Source organism: Ipomoea nil, unplaced genomic scaffold (genome assembly GCF_001879475.1).
Source record: "Ipomoea nil cultivar Tokyo-kokei standard unplaced genomic scaffold, Asagao_1.1 scaffold2761, whole genome shotgun sequence".
Classification (NCBI taxonomy): Eukaryota; Viridiplantae; Streptophyta; class Magnoliopsida; order Solanales; family Convolvulaceae; genus Ipomoea; species Ipomoea nil.
In genome coordinates this window covers 1040081-1057647 of record NW_017619189.1, presented here as the reverse complement: position 1 = coordinate 1057647, position 17567 = coordinate 1040081, and the positions used below count along the sequence as shown (strand labels likewise).

Genomic DNA, 17567 nt, shown 5'->3' with positions numbered 1-17567 from the left:
AATAGAATGGATGGATAGGAAGAAATTTAAGAAAGTGGATGAATAAAAAAGAGTAAAGGGAAGACCTTTATTCATGCTCGCATATAGTGTGATATGGACATGTAGTAGGAGAAAACTTAAATATATAGAAAATGATATGAGTTAATACCATCTGGAGTTTTTTAAGTTCAGTGATTTTGTCACGTTTAGTTATAAACTTTCAAAGATCACATGTGATTTTTTGATATTAAATTTTTATCATAGTCCAAAGTTAACCACTCATGGTTTTTCAACTATCAAATTTTAACCATTCATAGTCCTTCTAGGAGGATCACGGCTGGTTAAATTTTGAAAGTTACGTTGAAGGACCATGTGTGGTTAATTTGGACCACAGATGATAACAATTTGAATGTTAAGGATCATGGGTGGTCAATTTAAAATTTTAAGACTAAACGTGACAAAACCACTATATATACTCGGATGACCCCATATGACATTAACTCAAAATGATATATTATGAGAAATTTTAAGGTGATGTTTAATTGATTAGCACTCGTGTTTTTTTTTTTTTTTTTTTTTTTTGTACAATAAAAAATAAATACATAAAATTTTGAGTTGTATCAAAGAACATATTATCGTAATTGAAATAAATTCTAAAGATTTGTTTAATTATACCACTAATACAAATTTATTTTTAGTGTATTACTTCTTATCCCATTTCATCTAACATGTTAACTATTTATTATTCATCAAACCAATTTTTTTTTTTCTTTACTTATTTTCTTTAGTATTTTTAATTAATTTTAATTTTAATTTTTTTTGTGTGTGTTTAAGAGCATCTATCTCCAACAATGAACTTCTGTTAGTTTTTGGAGTATGAAAAAATTGAGCAATTGTTTTTTGTCTAATGGGGAGCATGATTTTTTGCTAAATATTTATCTTGCAAAAATCAACAGAAAAAAAATTCAGAATTGCGCGTTTGGAACACATTGCGTGCCCGCCAGTCTAATTTGTACCGTTGCTTTTTTTTTTTTTTTTTTTTTTTAAACTAAATAAATTGTCTGATTCTTTTTTTTTTCTTTTTCTTTTTCTCTTCCAATTTTCTCTCTCTCCTACATGACTTCCTAAAATGGTGTGCAAAAAACCAAACAATTAAAGTTTCTAAATATATAAATTTTATATAATAATACTTTACTTAAAATCATAAAAAGAAATAAATTAAAAATAACTTCCAGTCAACAAATAAAATTAAACAGAGAGAGAAAGTATAAGTTTATTTTGACTTGTAAATTGTAATACACAAACGATTATGTATAAAAAAAATATAATAAATTTACTAAATGAAATTAAAATATAATAATTGAGATTCCTTTGAGTAGGAAAAAGGATGTGACAGTGTAAATTTAATACTCCATTCAGTGTTTTTTGTTTGACTTTCAGTGTTTTGGTTTGACTTTCAGTGTTTTTTGTTTGACTTTCAGAATCAATCATCCATGCATTCTGATCCGATACCCAATTAAGTCGGTTACTAATTCCGCCCGCTTGGTATTTGTTATAATGTTCTTCCCATTCCAGTGAATCCTCAGTTCTTCCACTGATGTGCTCACAGGTACATATAGATCTCTCTCTCTCTCTCTCTCTCTTGCTGCATTTTTTGTTTTTTCATATATGTATCGTTTGTTCAATTGCATAGTGTTTTTGCATAAAAAAAGATGCAATCTTAAATTTATACTTGGTCGTGTTCTTCGAATTTGATATTCTAGTATTGTTTTGATGAATTGATTACTTGTTTGATTTACGGAGTTAATAATTAGGTACTGGTATATTACTCCAGTCGTTTCAAATGGACTGTATTGGTAATTGTTTGATCAAGTTTGGGTTTAGTTTTAGGTACTGCTAAGTTCAAATTTTCGAAGTAGCTAGGGATTGAGAGACCTCACAATTGCAATGTTAAAATTTATAGTTAATGACAAGTTTTTTGTTGGGTGATGTTTGAGGAAGGAAAATCTGACATTCAATTTGATAGGAGAGTACAAATTTTCATCCAAAATGAAAGCAATAAAATAGTTCTATGGCTTCAAGTCACCTTGGAGGTGGAGGTAGCTAGATGTGGAACACCATTGATCCAGATTTCCTGGTCTCAAAAATGTTTCCAGCTGGAAAAAAATTTTCTGCTCTGATCTCTTGATTTGTATAGTTCTGCATAGTTAAAATTTCTAGTTGTATGATGTTTAACTATACGCTGCGTTGTGCAGGAGTAGCAGTAAAATCCACTTTTTAAATGGCTTCTAATGGTACCACGCCGCACACGTGCTCATCTCCGATGAAGGCTACATCCAATGGTGTTTTCCAAGGAGATAATCCCCTGGATTTTGCACTTCCCCTTGCCATTTTGCAGATATGTGTGGTTATCGTGGTTACAAGAGTTCTAGCATATATGCTGAAGCCGTTACGACAACCACGCGTAATTGCAGAGATCATTGTAGGTTGCTTTAGTTTGTTCTATTTTGATTTTTTGATGCATCTCATGGGGGATGGCTGTGGTTAAATTTGAACGCAAGTCTACTACCTAGAAAGGAATCTAGCTTCGGGAAACCTCACTTTATTCTATTCATGAATAGGTTCCTTATAATTTTAACGTTCCTCTTAAGATAACCTTACATCAGGAGCATTTTTTCAGAGAGTTAATGAATGGGTTGATAAAATGATATAATTTTCATATCATGGTGTCTCTAGCTGTGGTTGTTGCTAATTTGTTTCCCTTGTGACCTGGAATCAGGTGACATATATAGATCATATGACTTATGCTTTTACTTGATGCTCGCTGAGGAAACTGTAACTTTTTTTTTTTCCCATTTACAGGGAGGAGTGTTACTTGGACCATCAGCTATTGGTCGAAATCAAGACTTCCTGCATGCCCTATTCCCACCCAAAAGCATTACTCTCTTGGACACTCTAGCAAATATAGGTCTGTTATTCTTTATGTTTCTTGCAGGCCTAGAAATAGAACTTCACTCCTTGCGTCAGACAGGAAAAAAGGCCCTCGGAATTGCCATTGCAGGAATTAGCCTCCCTTTTGCATTAGGAATTGTTTCTTCATTTGTTCTTCTGGAAACAATAGCTGAGGGTGTAAATAGAACTTCCTTTCTCATATTCATGGGTGTAGCACTTTCTATAACTGCATTCCCCGTTTTAGCACGAATCTTGGCTGAACTGAAGCTTTTAACAACTGATGTTGGGAGAACTGCAATGTCTGCAGCAGCAGTTAATGATGTGGCTGCATGGATTCTGCTTGCACTAGCAATTGCATTATCTGGTGACAACCTCACTCCTGCTGTCTCGGTTTGGGTTTTCCTTAGCGGGTGTGGGTTTGTCATCTTTTCAAGTCTTATTGTCCCACCAGTTTTTAAATGGCTGTCTCGATGTTGCCACGAAGGACAGCCCATCGATGAGATTTATGTATGTGGCACATTAGCTGCAGTACTTGCAGCTGGATTTGTTACTGATACAATTGGAATTCATGCAATGTTTGGGGCATTTGTGATAGGCGTTCTTGTGCCAAAAGAGGGGCCATTTGCTGGTGCACTTGTCGAGAAAGTTGAGGATCTTGTTTCTGGTCTTTTCCTCCCACTGTACTTTGTTTCAAGTGGATTGAAAACAAATGTAGCTACAATCAAAGGAATTCAGTCATGGGGTCTACTAGTTTTGGTTATATTCACTGCATGCTTTGGGAAGATTGTTGGCACTTTTTTAGTTTCCCTTCTCTTCAAAATGCCCAAAAGTGAAGCCCTTACCCTTGGTTTTCTGATGAACACTAAAGGATTGGTGGAACTGATTGTTCTTAACATTGGCAAAGATAGAAAGGTGATCTTCTTCATACAGAATTGACTGATTTATTTAAGTTTATGGTTTCACTTTATGTCATTTATCTGTATATTTCACTTGCAGGTTTTGAATGACCAGACATTTGCCATTATGGTGCTGATGGCTCTTTTCACAACTTTTATTACAACACCTTTAGTTGTGGCGGTGTATAAACCTTCAAAAATGGCGAGCAGTGATAGCTATAAACACAGAACGATAGAAAGGAGAAATCCAAATACTCAACTCCGAATCTTGGCTTGTTTCCATAGCTCAAGAAATATCCCATCTATGATAAACCTACTAGAGTCTTCCCGTGGGACTGAGAAGCAAGATGGGCTTCTTGTATATGCTTTGCATCTCATGGAGCTCTCTGAAAGATCATCAGCTATCTTAATGGTACACAAGGCCCGTAGGAATGGCTTGCCGTTTTGGAATAAGGGCATAAGGTCAGATGCTAATCAGGTTGTTGTGGCCTTCGAGGCTTTCCAGCAATTAAGCCGGGTCTCTGTGCGACCAATGACTTCTATTTCTTCATTTTCTGATATGCACGAAGATATTTGCACAACCGCTGAGAGGAAAAGAGCAGCTATAATAATTTTACCATTTCACAAGCATCAGAAATATGATGGCTCATTTGAGACAACTCGAGCAGATTTTCAGTGGGTGAACAAGAGAGTTCTTGAGCAAGCTCCATGCTCGGTGGGGATCTTTGTTGATCGTGGGCTTGGTGGCAGCTCTCAAGTAGCAGCAAGTAATGTTTCCTATCAGATAACGGTTCTGTTTTTTGGGGGTGGTGACGATCGTGAGGCGCTTGCTTATGGAGCTCGATTAGCTGAGCATCCCGGGATCAGTACGACCGTTGTCTGCTTCTCTCCAAAACACGAGCCAACCGGAGAAATAACAACAGTCGATATGGATACAACCTCTCCTGGCTTACAAATTTCTGCTGATGGTGAGGCCCTTGCTGATCTTAAGCAGAGAACATCTCATGATGATTCTGTCAAATTCGAGGAGAAAACGGTTTGTAACAAGGAAGAAATAACTGCTGTCATCCGCGGTCACAGCCGCTGCAACATGTTTTTGGTTGGTCGAATGCCCGATGGTGAATTGGCGTTGGCACTGAACCAGATGAGTGAATACCCTGAGCTTGGGCCAATTGGTAGTTGTCTGGTTTCACCAGATTTCCCTATGGTAGCCTCAGTCCTGGTGTTGCAACAACACAACAATCAGACATCCCCAGATTTGAGACCAGAAGGCGGGGGCGAGGAGTTAGCTTCCTCTGATGCCCTGTAAACATACGGCTAACCATCACATCACCCCTTGTTCATCATGGCAATGGGACATGTTTTCTGTAAGTTTGATTTTGGTTTTCTAATAAAGTGGTTGTTTAATGTTGCCTTATGCTAGTTAGATGACCAAGTTTGGTATAGGGGTGGGGAGAACTGAGAACAAATCGAACGAAATGGCACCATTCATTCCTTAGCCAAACGTATGAAAACTAAAAAATTGACAGGGGTTGTTTGGTAAATAGCTGTTAGCTAATTGGGTTAGTGGGTTTGACTAATTGATAGTATTAGCTGATTGTAGAAAAATATTTAGTAAATTAGTTGTTAGTTGATAATTGATTACATGCAAAATGACTTTATAAAAAAGTTGATCGAAAAAATTGCTTTGGGTAACTTTTTGAATTTTAGTATTTTGGAACAATAAGTTGTTATAAAAAATTAATTAATCAAACACTCATATTGGTTGTCTAAGTAAGTCAGTGGTCAAATAAGCCAAAATTGGTTGATAAGCTAACCATGTTACCAAATAGAGCCATAGATTTTTTATGAAAATTTTGTTCTTGTTCTATGTTATATTGTTTATGAGCATCTTTTAAGTAGCATATGATCTCAGAAGTTAAAGTCAATTTGATTGTGATGGATATATTATGATCGAAGCAAACCGACCCGAGAGAGCAGATCCGGGACATTTCGGCCGAAGGCACCACAGCCCAAGGCACCTCGGCCTAATGAGCTCGGTAATGCCGAGCTCAGACCATAATGAGCTCGGCCGTATGCCGGACTCGGTCCCGAGCTAGGCCGCGGTCAACATGGAGATTCAACCATCCCCCGGTTTAGGGGGTGCGGTTGGGGTCTATTTGATATAAATACCCCCTAGTTTGTCCTATTAGGACACACTACACATTTTCTTACAAACTTTACCTACTTTGTCCTAATCTACAGTTGTAATAGCATTACATTTTCCTTGTATTAGCTCATTTATCATTATCTAATACAATATATGGTTCCCGCGACTTTACGATATCGTTTTATCTATTCTTTATTATTACGTTCTTAATTGAATTTAGTAATTCGGGCTACTCCAGGTTAATTAAATCCATCATATTGAAATTGTAATAGAGGACTGAAAATATACACAATGAACAAGAACAAAATAGAACACTTTTAAGGAAGAGTAGTTGGCAAAGAATTTTTGGAAATTTTGACAGTAGAGCAAGAAACGGAAAAATGATTTTCGCAGAGTTAATTTCTTTTCAAGAATGTTTCCTTGACCTTGACTATTACGTAACATTTATCAATTTTATATCTACTTTTATAATTAAATTATAAATGATCACTTAACTATTGATATTTATCAATTTTCATCTATCAACTTTTAATTTAATTATAAATAATTCTTTGACTATTGATTTTATTCTAAAGGTGTTCTTCTAATTAAATATCAATTTAGTAAACATTGCTTCAATCTCCCGACAGCAAATCTGAACAAATATGCAAGTTTCTGTTGCCAATGCAAAAACCGGTAGCTTTTCGGTCGTGGAAGGAGCCATAAAAATTGGGCGCCCTTTGCAGTCTGCCATGGAAAAACTGTCCAAATTTTCGCTGGGAAACCACGTGCTGATTTTGGCCTGTTTCTTGTTCTTTATTTTTTTTATTTTTTATTTTTTATTTTTTTGATTTGATGTCTTATCTTTCGGAATAGGCAATGCAATCATTCTCAAACTGTGACATATTATATGATGTACCATTCATCTATGATCTCCTCTCTCATAGTTATGTGAAATTGGATCAATAGATACACATTATTAAAGCTTATTATCCTTCGCATATATAAGCATTGCTATTCCTTACCAGTTAACATTAGTAAGTGAATGAAAGGAATAGAACTATGATTCTACAATAGAAATATTCTATTATTTTGGTTTCTATAAGTAACGAAATAATATTCGTAATTTGATTGGTTTATGATGGTTTTTAATGAACAACACTCGTCATGGAACTAGATTGTCAAGGATAAAATTGATAACAAATGCAAATATTAAATAAATTGGACGTTGGACTGCAGGTGCATGCCCTTTCGATCTATAATGAAAAAATATTAAAAACGGGTATCAAATACAAACTCAATAGGGGCTATTATCAATTCAAGACAAACTAGGCAAGTTCCCCAAAAAGGAAATAAGACAATGGATTAGGCAAGTCAAGTCTTCGTTGAGTGATGTTGATGTTTGAAGAAGACACATGACTCCATATTTATAGTATTTTTAGGGCTAAAAATAACAAAGAATGAGTGAACGAACGAAACACCCAATAATTTCATACCACACATGCGTCCATTCGATCGCATTTTGCCACCCTCCCCCTTTCGCATGCCCCCGAAGCCTAAAAGCCAGTGAGTAGCATGACGGTTAGTAACAGCTGGTCACCTCTCACCGTTCCCATCCACATTTGTGGATCCGTGTAAGGACATCAAATAGTATCCTTACTGACCAGGCAAGGGGGTGTAAAGGCCCCCCCACCCTCCAATCTTCTCATAGTTTACAATAGTCGATAGCCACCGGCCACGGGTCCCGTGACAGCCCATTAATATGTCATTTGTGTATATTTTCCTCTTATGTTATAGTTATTTATATTAAAATTTGGAGAGCCAATTTAAAAATAAGTCTACATAAACTAATAACTAGTGTCATGTCATCAGGATAACTAGTAAATCAGTTTAAAATGCTAGACAAACAAAAATTAATGATAAATAAATTAAAATATATGTTATGAAAGATTATAGTGCATCATAAATAATTTGATATAGTTCATGATATGAGATAATACTTTAATCTTTTTAAAAGTACTGATGATTGCTTTACTCTTTAAAATGGGGGAGGGGGCAAGGACCAAATCCTTAAAAAAAAAACCAAAAAAATAAACATAAATAAAACTATAAAAGTACAGTTGTTTTCAAAAATAAAAATAAAAATGAAAGTACAGCTAGGGCAAAGCAAACGGACAACTTTATCCTCAAAATGTTCATCGCTCACATTTATGCAATTTGCAATCATCACCAATGCAACCATCATCCTCTGAAACTTTGAAATCCTCATAATCTTATTCCAAGTCAAAAATAACCCTCAAACTAAGGAGTCCATTCATCTCTAACTTGGTATGCCTCCTAGGAATTTTTTTTAATTAAGTAAAAAAAGTTACGATATTTTTTCTTTTAAAAAATAAAACTAAAATACATGACTTTGGTGGAGCAGCATAATTGTAGCTCTCACAAATGGAAGGTCATAGCGTAAGAGCATTGACTCTTTATGCTTCAACAGGTTGAGAAAGTATATATAAACAAATATTACAATGTAACAGAGTTAGTAATACTAAAAAAAAATTAAAGATTAATGAGATGGCTCCCACGGGTATTCCGTAATTGTGGGATGTCACATTACCCCTCATTAAATGCTCCCACAGGACTCGCACTCGGTACTTCTACGGTTCTATCCAGTAGATACAATAATACTAAGAGCAACCTCATTTTTTCTTTTTAAAAAATAAAATTAAAATATATAAATGTGGTTGAGCGACATAATTATAGCTCTCTCAAATGGAAAGTCACATGATGAGAGCATTGACTCTTTGTGCTTCAGTAGGTCGAGAAAGTATGTATAGATATATAAAAAAGGAATAAGGTTCAAATTGGCCACTGAACGTAACCTGAAAATGCAATTAGGCCACTGAACGAAAAAAGTGCAATTAGACCGCTGAACACTCTAAAAATGTGCAATTTCACCTGATAGCAGGTTACCATCAATTTTAGCAGGTTATCTGCTTACGTGGCAGCTGAGTTGACATTTTTAATAAATTTTAATTAATTAATAAATTTTAATAATAACTTTTTATTAAATTTTTTTAAATAAAAACGACTTTATTTTATTTTTATTTAATTTTATTTAATTTTTTATAAAATTTATTATTAAAAAAAATTAAAAATTATTAAAAATGCCAACTAAGCTGCCACGTAAGTAGGTAACCTGCTAAAATTGATGATAACCTGCTATCCGGTAAAATTGCATACGTTTGGAGAGTTCAGTGGCCTAATTGCACATTTTTTGAGTGTTTAATGGTCTAATTGCACTTTTTTTTCGTTCAGTGACCTAATTGCATTTTCAGGTTACGTTCAGTGGCCAATTTGAACCTTATTCCTATAAAAAAAAAAACTTTATTATTGGGAATATTCTTACCAATTTGTTTTTTTTTTTTTTGATACGCATCAAATCAAATTCCAATAAAAATCTTCACCAAATTCACGCGGGGCATCGGCACACAACATAACGAATCATTAAAAAAAAAAATGGGGCGGACGCCGAAGCAATACCGCTATTTCTGGGGCCAAGTTTAACGTACGCCGACCACTTTACTATGCGCTGCCTCGCCACCAACGCTAACGTCCATTTTCCCACTCGCTCGTCTGAACGCGCCTGCACTCGCTTCCATGTACCTAACTGCATTTCTATACACAATACACACACGCGCACACAAAAACTGAAAACCCTTCTTCTCTCTCCTCACTCTCTCTCTTTCTCTCTCATCATATTGTCCTCACAACTCACTTTTCTCTCCCTGTTCCATTCGCCCTCTGCCGGCGCTCAAAAGCCCTAAATTTTCTCTCTCTCTCTCTCTCTGCACATGTACTGTATGTATATGTTTGTGTGCTGATGATATATACATGTATATGTATCTATCTTCTGATTCTCTAGGAAGCGTTTCTGTCTCATGAGATAATTGAGTCCGAAAGGTACTTTCTTCGATCTGTTGTTTCTTCGACGTATTTATCTGCTCGATCTAGTCCACTGCAGCATTTGCTCCAGATTCAAATCTTTCATTGAATTTCATATTCCTTGAATCCTGTAATTTTGTTGTAGTTTTTTTAAATTTCCCGGGAAAAAAATTGTCAAATTTCAGCTGCATCCGTAGTGAGTTGAGCTCTGTTTGCTGTTTTCAGCTGAATTTTGATATATTCGTATATGATTTGACGACTAAAATACTTACATTTTTCTTGCTGTTGTCTTTTTGTGAAATATATATATATTTTTGCTTTATATTTGCTGTGTCGGAATTCGATTTAATAGCAGATTCTGTTAAATTGTCGGTTGGTTTGAATTTCCTTTGCTTGTTGTCACTTTCCTTTACGGTTCTTTAACTTTTTGAAGTAGTCGGTGGAGGAAATTTGAATAATTGTATATGGATTTCGGAACGTTCAGCTGGAAAGATGGGGTAGAATAGAAGTTAGCATAGATAAATTCTTTAATACGTTATAGTTCTACAGTGACAGTTAGGTTATAGATTATAGATGCCAAGTTGAAATTTTCTTTTTTCTCCCCATAATTATGTTTGAGGCTTCAGGTCTACTTTTGGAGTGAGATAAAAAATTAATTTGATGGGGAGAATTTCTTAGGCTTTTTAAGGTGCACACATGTCACATGTTAATCATTATCTAATGTTCAACATGCTTACTACATAAGAAAAAAGGATTTTTTAGCTCTGAACTTCCAGTAGGGTAAACTTTCCGTTGAATTATTACTCTATAGTAAACTAAATATTTGGCTGATCATTTCTTTTTGGATTTTTGTCTCACTGATTTATCATAATCTAATTCATTAAGGGTGAGAAGTAAAGTTTAAGCATTTGCGTGCAAAGCACTGCAAAGTGCTATTGACTTCTACAATTAGAGCAACCCCATTAGGGGTTTTTACTCAGTTTTAGAGGATGAAAAAACTGTGTTGTTTTTGCACAATTGGGAAGCATGGTTTTTTGGGGTATTTTATTCCTGCAACAACCTACACGCACCCGCTTGGGCGATTCAGAGCTGACGGCCACTCTGAATGGTTTTGTATTTTTTTTTGGCCGCTGCAAATAGCAACGGCCAACTTCTTCTGTTTTTTTTTTTTAACATTTATAATTATAAATTTATTTTAATTTTGATATGTTTAATTTAAATATAATAAAAATAAAAATTGTAATTATAATTTTTATAATGATAATAAATAAAGAAATAATTAAAATATAGTGGAGTAAAATGGTGGGTCCACAAAAAACTGAGAAAAAACCTAAAACTAGTAATCTAGTATTATAGTTTCTACTGGCAGAAGTACCGAGTGCGAGTCCTGTGGGAGCATTTAATGAGGGGTAATGTGACATCCCACAGTTACGGAAGACCCGTGGGAGCTACCTCTTGAATCTTTAATGGAATCAAGTACTACCTTGGCTATGTAATTTGGGCTTGGGCTGTGATGGGAACATCACTTGTCTAATATGGAAAGTTTTTAATCTCCATTGTGACCACCATATAAGGTTGAGCTTAAAAGGCTCATATGCATCAAAACTAAGAATTAATCGTTTTTGGGCTCGAGTTCCAACAAAGGTCCAACTGTGTTGCATGTATAGGTCTTAATGCTGCATAATGCAGTGAACTTATGTTTCAGTTGATACGTTACTAGATTTCATTGTTAAACTTTCACTAACACCCTGCCCCCTCTCCCCCTTTCCCCTTCCCAACCCACACATACAAACCTCTAAATAAATAACCATGTGTAGCTAATGTGTGCCAAAATTTTCTGAGTTTTCATGTATGGATATCTTTTCATGCTTCCTTTTCCTTGTATTTATATTAAATTGGTTACTTTTTTGGTTTCATTTTCTATACATACATACTTAAAAGAATGATGCTATATTCTAATTCCCTTTCTGTTTAAAATGCTAGTTTACCTGTGTCACTTCATTATATACTTTTTTAAATATATTTTAATGGTGCAATCCAATAGCTCCTTATAGCAAAATTTTTCTAATGCAGGATGATTGGTTGTAATGATATTGTGCTGAAGGTTTTGAGTTTGCATATTATCTGCATGCATTACCATTGCTGATCACTAGCAGCTGGGATATTATTTTCTAAGGAAATGGATCGACGTGATACTTCAGGTTTTGTAAGTGGGGGTGGGATGTGCTGTTCCAGAGATGTCTAGCACTAGTTTTAGGACTAACTTTGTTTTTTTTTAATAAAAGCCCGGAAGTCAGGTTAACTGCATCTTTGCTATTAAGATTGGTTCAAGTAATAGTTGTGTGGAGTTTTAGCTAACAGTTTATGGATCCCAGATTCCACAGTTTTGGTTTTGCTGCAAACCTGTCCTTAAATGCATATAATAATCTGGGCAATCCAATTCAAATAGGAGGAGCTGGAGTGCAAGGTGGTTATTGTGCAGATACGACATTGCGACTTGATTCCCTTGGTTCTTTAGTATCATCTATTTCTTCCCCAAAGGGAATCAAAAGGAAGTGGGGCTTGATTGATGGACCCACCAATGAGCAGGTTGGGTCCTCTTTGTGTCTTGGTCTTGGTTATTCATCAAGTTCCTCGGAGAGTAAGGGGGGGAGTTCAGCCACTGCAACTGTGTGCACCTCAACTTCTTCGACGAAAGAAAGTGATGACGAATCCTCAATGGACCTAGAATTGGATTTCACTCTCCATCTTGGCAATGAGAAGTCACTGAGCCCCAAAAAGTCAGCCAGCTGTGAGAAAGAATTTAATATGCCACTTAAGGTTGATCTGGAACTGAGTCTTTCCAGTGGCCCTAGTGAATCTGGTATTACCACAGCATATCAAAGCTCTACTTCACCACATAGTTCCATGAAGCTGCCAGAGACTATTGTTGGAGTTCTTCAAATAGATGAAGGGTCAATGTCATCCTCTTTAAAAAGTGGGTGTTTGATCAACCCATTACAGACTCCAAATAGCGCTAGGGCTAGTTATGTCAATCAGGCTGAAAGACAAATCAATTCAGCTCCTATCTCTCATGATCCCTGTTCCAGTTCCATAGCTAACCTAAAAAGCTCTGTAACCTGTTCTTCCGGGGTAACAAAACAGAAGAAGCAGCAGCAACAACAACGTAGCAGTAGTAGTAGTAGTACTAAAAAGTGTCAGTTCCAGGGTTGTGTAAAAGGAGCAAGAGGTGCTTCTGGCCTTTGCATTGCCCATGGCGGTGGGCGGAGGTGTCAGAAATCTGGCTGCCATAAAGGATCCGAGGGTCGAACTGCATTCTGCAAGGCCCATGGTGGTGGTCGACGGTGTGAATTCCTAGGATGCACCAAGAGTGCTGAAGGACGTACAGATTTCTGTATTGCACATGGCGGTGGGCGTCGTTGCAGCTACGAGGGATGCGCCCGTGCTGCCAGAGGGAAATCTGGGTTGTGCATTCGCCACGGTGGAGGCAAGAGATGCCAGAAAGAGAACTGCACAAAGAGTGCCGAAGGCCTTTCTGGTCTCTGCATTTCACATGGAGGCGGTCGGCGATGCCAGTATCCACAATGCACCAAGGGGGCACAAGGGAGCACAATGTTCTGTAAAGCACATGGTGGCGGTAAGCGTTGCATTTATGAAGGGTGTACAAAGGGTGCAGAAGGGAGCACACCATTTTGCAAGGGCCATGGTGGAGGGAAAAGATGTTTATTCCAAGGAGGTGGGGTTTGCCCAAAAAGTGTGCACGGAGGGACTCTTTACTGTGTAGCACATGGGGGCGGTAAGAGATGTGCTGTGACCGATTGCACAAAGAGTGCAAGGGGCCGGACTGATTTTTGTGTGCGCCACGGTGGGGGCAAGAGATGCAAGTTTGAAGGGTGTGGAAAAAGTGCCCAAGGAAGCACTGAATTCTGCAAGGCACATGGTGGAGGGAAGAGATGCTCTTGGGGTCAGGCTGGTTCTGAATTTGGCATCGGTGACGGTCCTTGTAACTCACTCGCTAGGGGGAAAACGGGGCTTTGTGCATCTCATGGTGCTCTGGTGCAGGACAAACGAGTTCATGGTGGAGCCACCATTGGAGTTATAGTCCAGGATACAACACCCAACAAACCCAAGAAGTTGAACAATACTGTCACTCAAGACGACATGAACGTTGATACCATAAAAATGGAGACGAGCGTGCTAACATCTCCAAACAGCTCTAGCGGGAAATGTTTAGCCAACCCGTCGGCATCAATAGCAGTGAGAGCTCCTGAAGGGAGGGTGCACGGTGGAATTTTAATGGCATTGCTAAGAAACAATTCAGGTCTTAGTTTAGGCAACAACACGGGCATGGTGAATCCAGCAGAGCCAGGGAAAACATACACAGTATCTCAGAACTGGATGTAAGAAGGGAATACTGAAGCCTCTGTCAATGCCCAATGGTCTTTTTGCTTTTCTTGTCCTATATTTCTGGAAGTGGTCTTCAGGACTCTTGTGTTTGTTACATCAAGGATGAACTTTAGTTAGTCTTACTCATTTCCTTATTGTATATAGTTTTGTATTCTGTTATCGTTTTTATTTTGTGAATATTATATAGTGTACCCTAAAGAACTGCTTACAATAAAGCTGTATTTGGCTTACCATGTAAGAATTTTCTCGAATTTTCATAATGGCGTTGAGGGCATGTATTCAGATTATAGCATGGCTTTTGTGTTCAGAATAAGCTGAAGCCTGTAATAAAATAGTGAAAAGTGCGGAGTATTTCATATATTTGGTAAAATGTCAGAAGTGGGATTTGAACCCACGCTCTCTCACGAGAACCAGAACTTGAGTCTGGCACCTTAGACCACTCGGTCATCCTGACTTGTTGTTTAATTGTTAAAGTTACATATATATCTACACTTCTGTTCAATGAAATAATCAAATAACACAAACGTTACATGTAATCACTGCTAACATTAATGTATAACATTAATAGGTCTTAGGGGTGTATTCAATCAAGACTTTTATAGGTATTCAAAAAGTTTTAAAGTTATTAATTTTAAATAATTTTCATATAATTTTTCTAAACTTTCTTAGAATCTTTTAAACACTAAGACAAACATTTATAAACTTTTAAAAACCTTTTCATATTAAAAAGTCTACCAAAGTTATTAAAACTCTAAGGAATAAAGTTCAAATTGGCCACTGAACGTAATTTGAAAGTGCACTTAGGTCACTGAACGAAAAAAAGGTGCAATTAGGCCACTAAACACTGTAAAATCATGCAATTTGTCCCAAGTGACCTGTAGTGGCAGGTTACCAATCGGTAATTATCTAATTTTTTTTAAAAAAATTATTAAAAAAAAAAACAGCGTCTTCCTCTGGCAACCTCAGCTCAGCGACGGCGTGGTTTCCCCTCTGCCGGCAGTGAGTTGCGAATGAACGGCGATCTCTCCTCCCCTCTTGTGCGAAGACGGTGTTTGGAGCTATGATGACGGGTTTCGGGGCAGCGATGACAGACGAGAAGCTGGACAGCAATTGGGCGAAGTCTTCTCCCCCTATTTTCGGCGAGCATTTTGGGTGAAACTTTCCGGCAGTGGGCAGCTCCAGCGGTGACAGTAGATCTGACGACGATCTGGGCGGCAGTTTCTCTCCTCTATTCCTCTGGTCTTCATCTCTTCATTTATTTTTTTAAAGCTTGAAGGGATGAAGGCAGCCATGACTGCTGCCTTCATCCCTTCACTTTAAAAAAAAAAAAAACTTTGAAGAGATGAAGGTAGCCATGGCCACTGCCTTCAACCCTTCATTTAAAAAAAAAAAAAAACAAAAGCTTTGAAGCAATGAAGGCAGCCTGCCTTCATCCCTTCATGGATCTGGTGTTCGATTTCTTTTATTTTTTATTTTATTTTTTTTTAAAATAATTTTTATTTATTTTTTTAATTATAGATAATTACCTGTTGGTAATCTATCACTTCAGGTCATTGGGAACAAATTGCATGATTTTACAATGTTCAGTGACCTAATTGCATCTTTTTTTTTTCGTTCAGTGGTCTAATTGCACTTTTAGGTTACGTTCAGTGGCCAATATCAAATGCACCCTTACAAACATTTCATAACTTCTATTAATACATTATTTATAATTTTCTTACAAAAACTGGTATAATATAAAATATATATTTATATATGTATGTATTTATAACACTCAGGATTGTTAACAACTATATATACACACACACACCAATGACCTTGTGATCTAGTGGCACCAAGTGAGTCTCTCAATTGAGAGGTCGTGAGTTTAAACCTTAGTGGGGGCTATATGGGGTCATAGCAATTAGGCCAATATATGCAATTTCACCGGATAGTAGGTTACATGCTTAGTGACATCTTAATAAAATAAAATGACGGGGTGGCCGGCCACCCCGTTTTTTTAAAAAAAAAAAATTATTATAATGGAATTAGATTTATAGTAGAGGCTTTTAACTTCACTCATAAATACATAAATAAATAAATTTTATACATTACCAATCACTCAAACAAATAATTCTATCCCCTAAGCTAGATTTACTTTTTTTTTTTTTTTTCTAAATTAATATCATGGAATTAGATTTATAGTTGATCCAATCATCCAAACTTTCTTAAGTCAAAGATTACACCAAACATGGGTAAATTATTGTGTGGACCATGATCCACACATTGTTATGTAGACCATAACAAAAAGTACATTTTTAATATACTAAATGTACATTATTTTTGTATTGAATGTACATTATACAATATAATGTACACTCAGAACAAAAATAATGTACATCCCCTGAATACAATGTACATTATTTTTGTACTGAAAGTACATTATTTTACAGTAGACAAAATATGGTCCACACAATAATGATTGCCAAACATGGGAATTATTTTTCACCTCTTAAATTCCCAAAAAAAATTGATCTTGCCTATAAAACGCCTTCTCAACTCAAATTATTAGGTTAGTCCAAGTGTGCATGCAAGTGATGAAACTAGCACGTATGCCTATTCTTAACAAAAATATGAACTCAATAAACATTAGATGAGTCTAATAAAATGTATCGTAAATCAACTAGTGTGTGTGTGTGTGTGTGTGTATATATATATATATATATATATATATATATATATATATATATATATATATATATAGAGAGAGAGAGAGAGAATGTAGGATTCCAATGAGAACACTTGCTTAGGTGAGAACGTGAGAACAAATCGTGTGCATCCATCTAATATTTTGTAATGGTCTAGATTAGATTAAGTGTGTGCGAACGCGAATTAAATGTGTGCAAACACACTTAATCGCGTTTGTATACATTTAATTCGCGTTCGCACACACTTAATCTAATCTAGACCATTAAAAAATATTAGATGGATGCACACGATTTGTTCTCACGTTTTCACCTAAGCAAGTGTTCTCATATGATCCTAAATCTAACCTCCGTTTGCAGTTGTCAATCCGTCGCTGGAAGTCTCTATTATAAGTCTTCCCCCAACGCCAGATATCTTTGCCACCAGAACAGGGCCACAAAAATTGAAAAACTGACACTGCCTATTAATGCTATACATTAATGTTAGCCGTGATTCTCATTGGGTACATGTCACATTTGTGTTATTTCATTGAAAAAAGTAGATATATAGGTATTCTAATTTTCAAATAATAAGTTAGGATG

At 36.3% G+C, this 17567-nt stretch overlaps 2 protein-coding genes and 1 non-coding gene across 3 annotated transcripts; 2 read left to right on the top strand and 1 right to left on the bottom strand.

Annotated features, from left to right (window-relative positions):
* Positions 1-1489: 1489 nt before the first annotated feature.
* On the top strand, positions 1490-5244 carry LOC109157105 (cation/H(+) antiporter 18-like). The gene is made up of 4 exons (XM_019304981.1): positions 1490-1588; positions 2235-2461; positions 2842-3843; positions 3928-5244. The coding sequence occupies exons 2-4, from the start codon at positions 2261-2263 to the stop codon at positions 5134-5136; spliced, it is 2412 nt and encodes an 803-aa protein (XP_019160526.1). The 5' UTR covers positions 1490-1588; positions 2235-2260; the 3' UTR covers positions 5137-5244.
* Positions 5245-9624: 4380 nt separating this feature from the next.
* On the top strand, positions 9625-14549 carry LOC109157106. The gene is made up of 2 exons (XM_019304982.1): positions 9625-9912; positions 11968-14549. Exon 2 carries the CDS (start codon positions 12259-12261, stop codon positions 14296-14298), a length of 2040 nt encoding a protein of 679 aa, XP_019160527.1. The 5' UTR covers positions 9625-9912; positions 11968-12258; the 3' UTR covers positions 14299-14549.
* Positions 14550-14671: 122 nt separating this feature from the next.
* TRNAL-CAA lies at positions 14672-14755 on the bottom strand. Its single transcript has one exon. It is a non-coding gene; the product is annotated as a tRNA-Leu (tRNA).
* Between the last annotated feature and the right edge of the window lie 2812 nt (positions 14756-17567).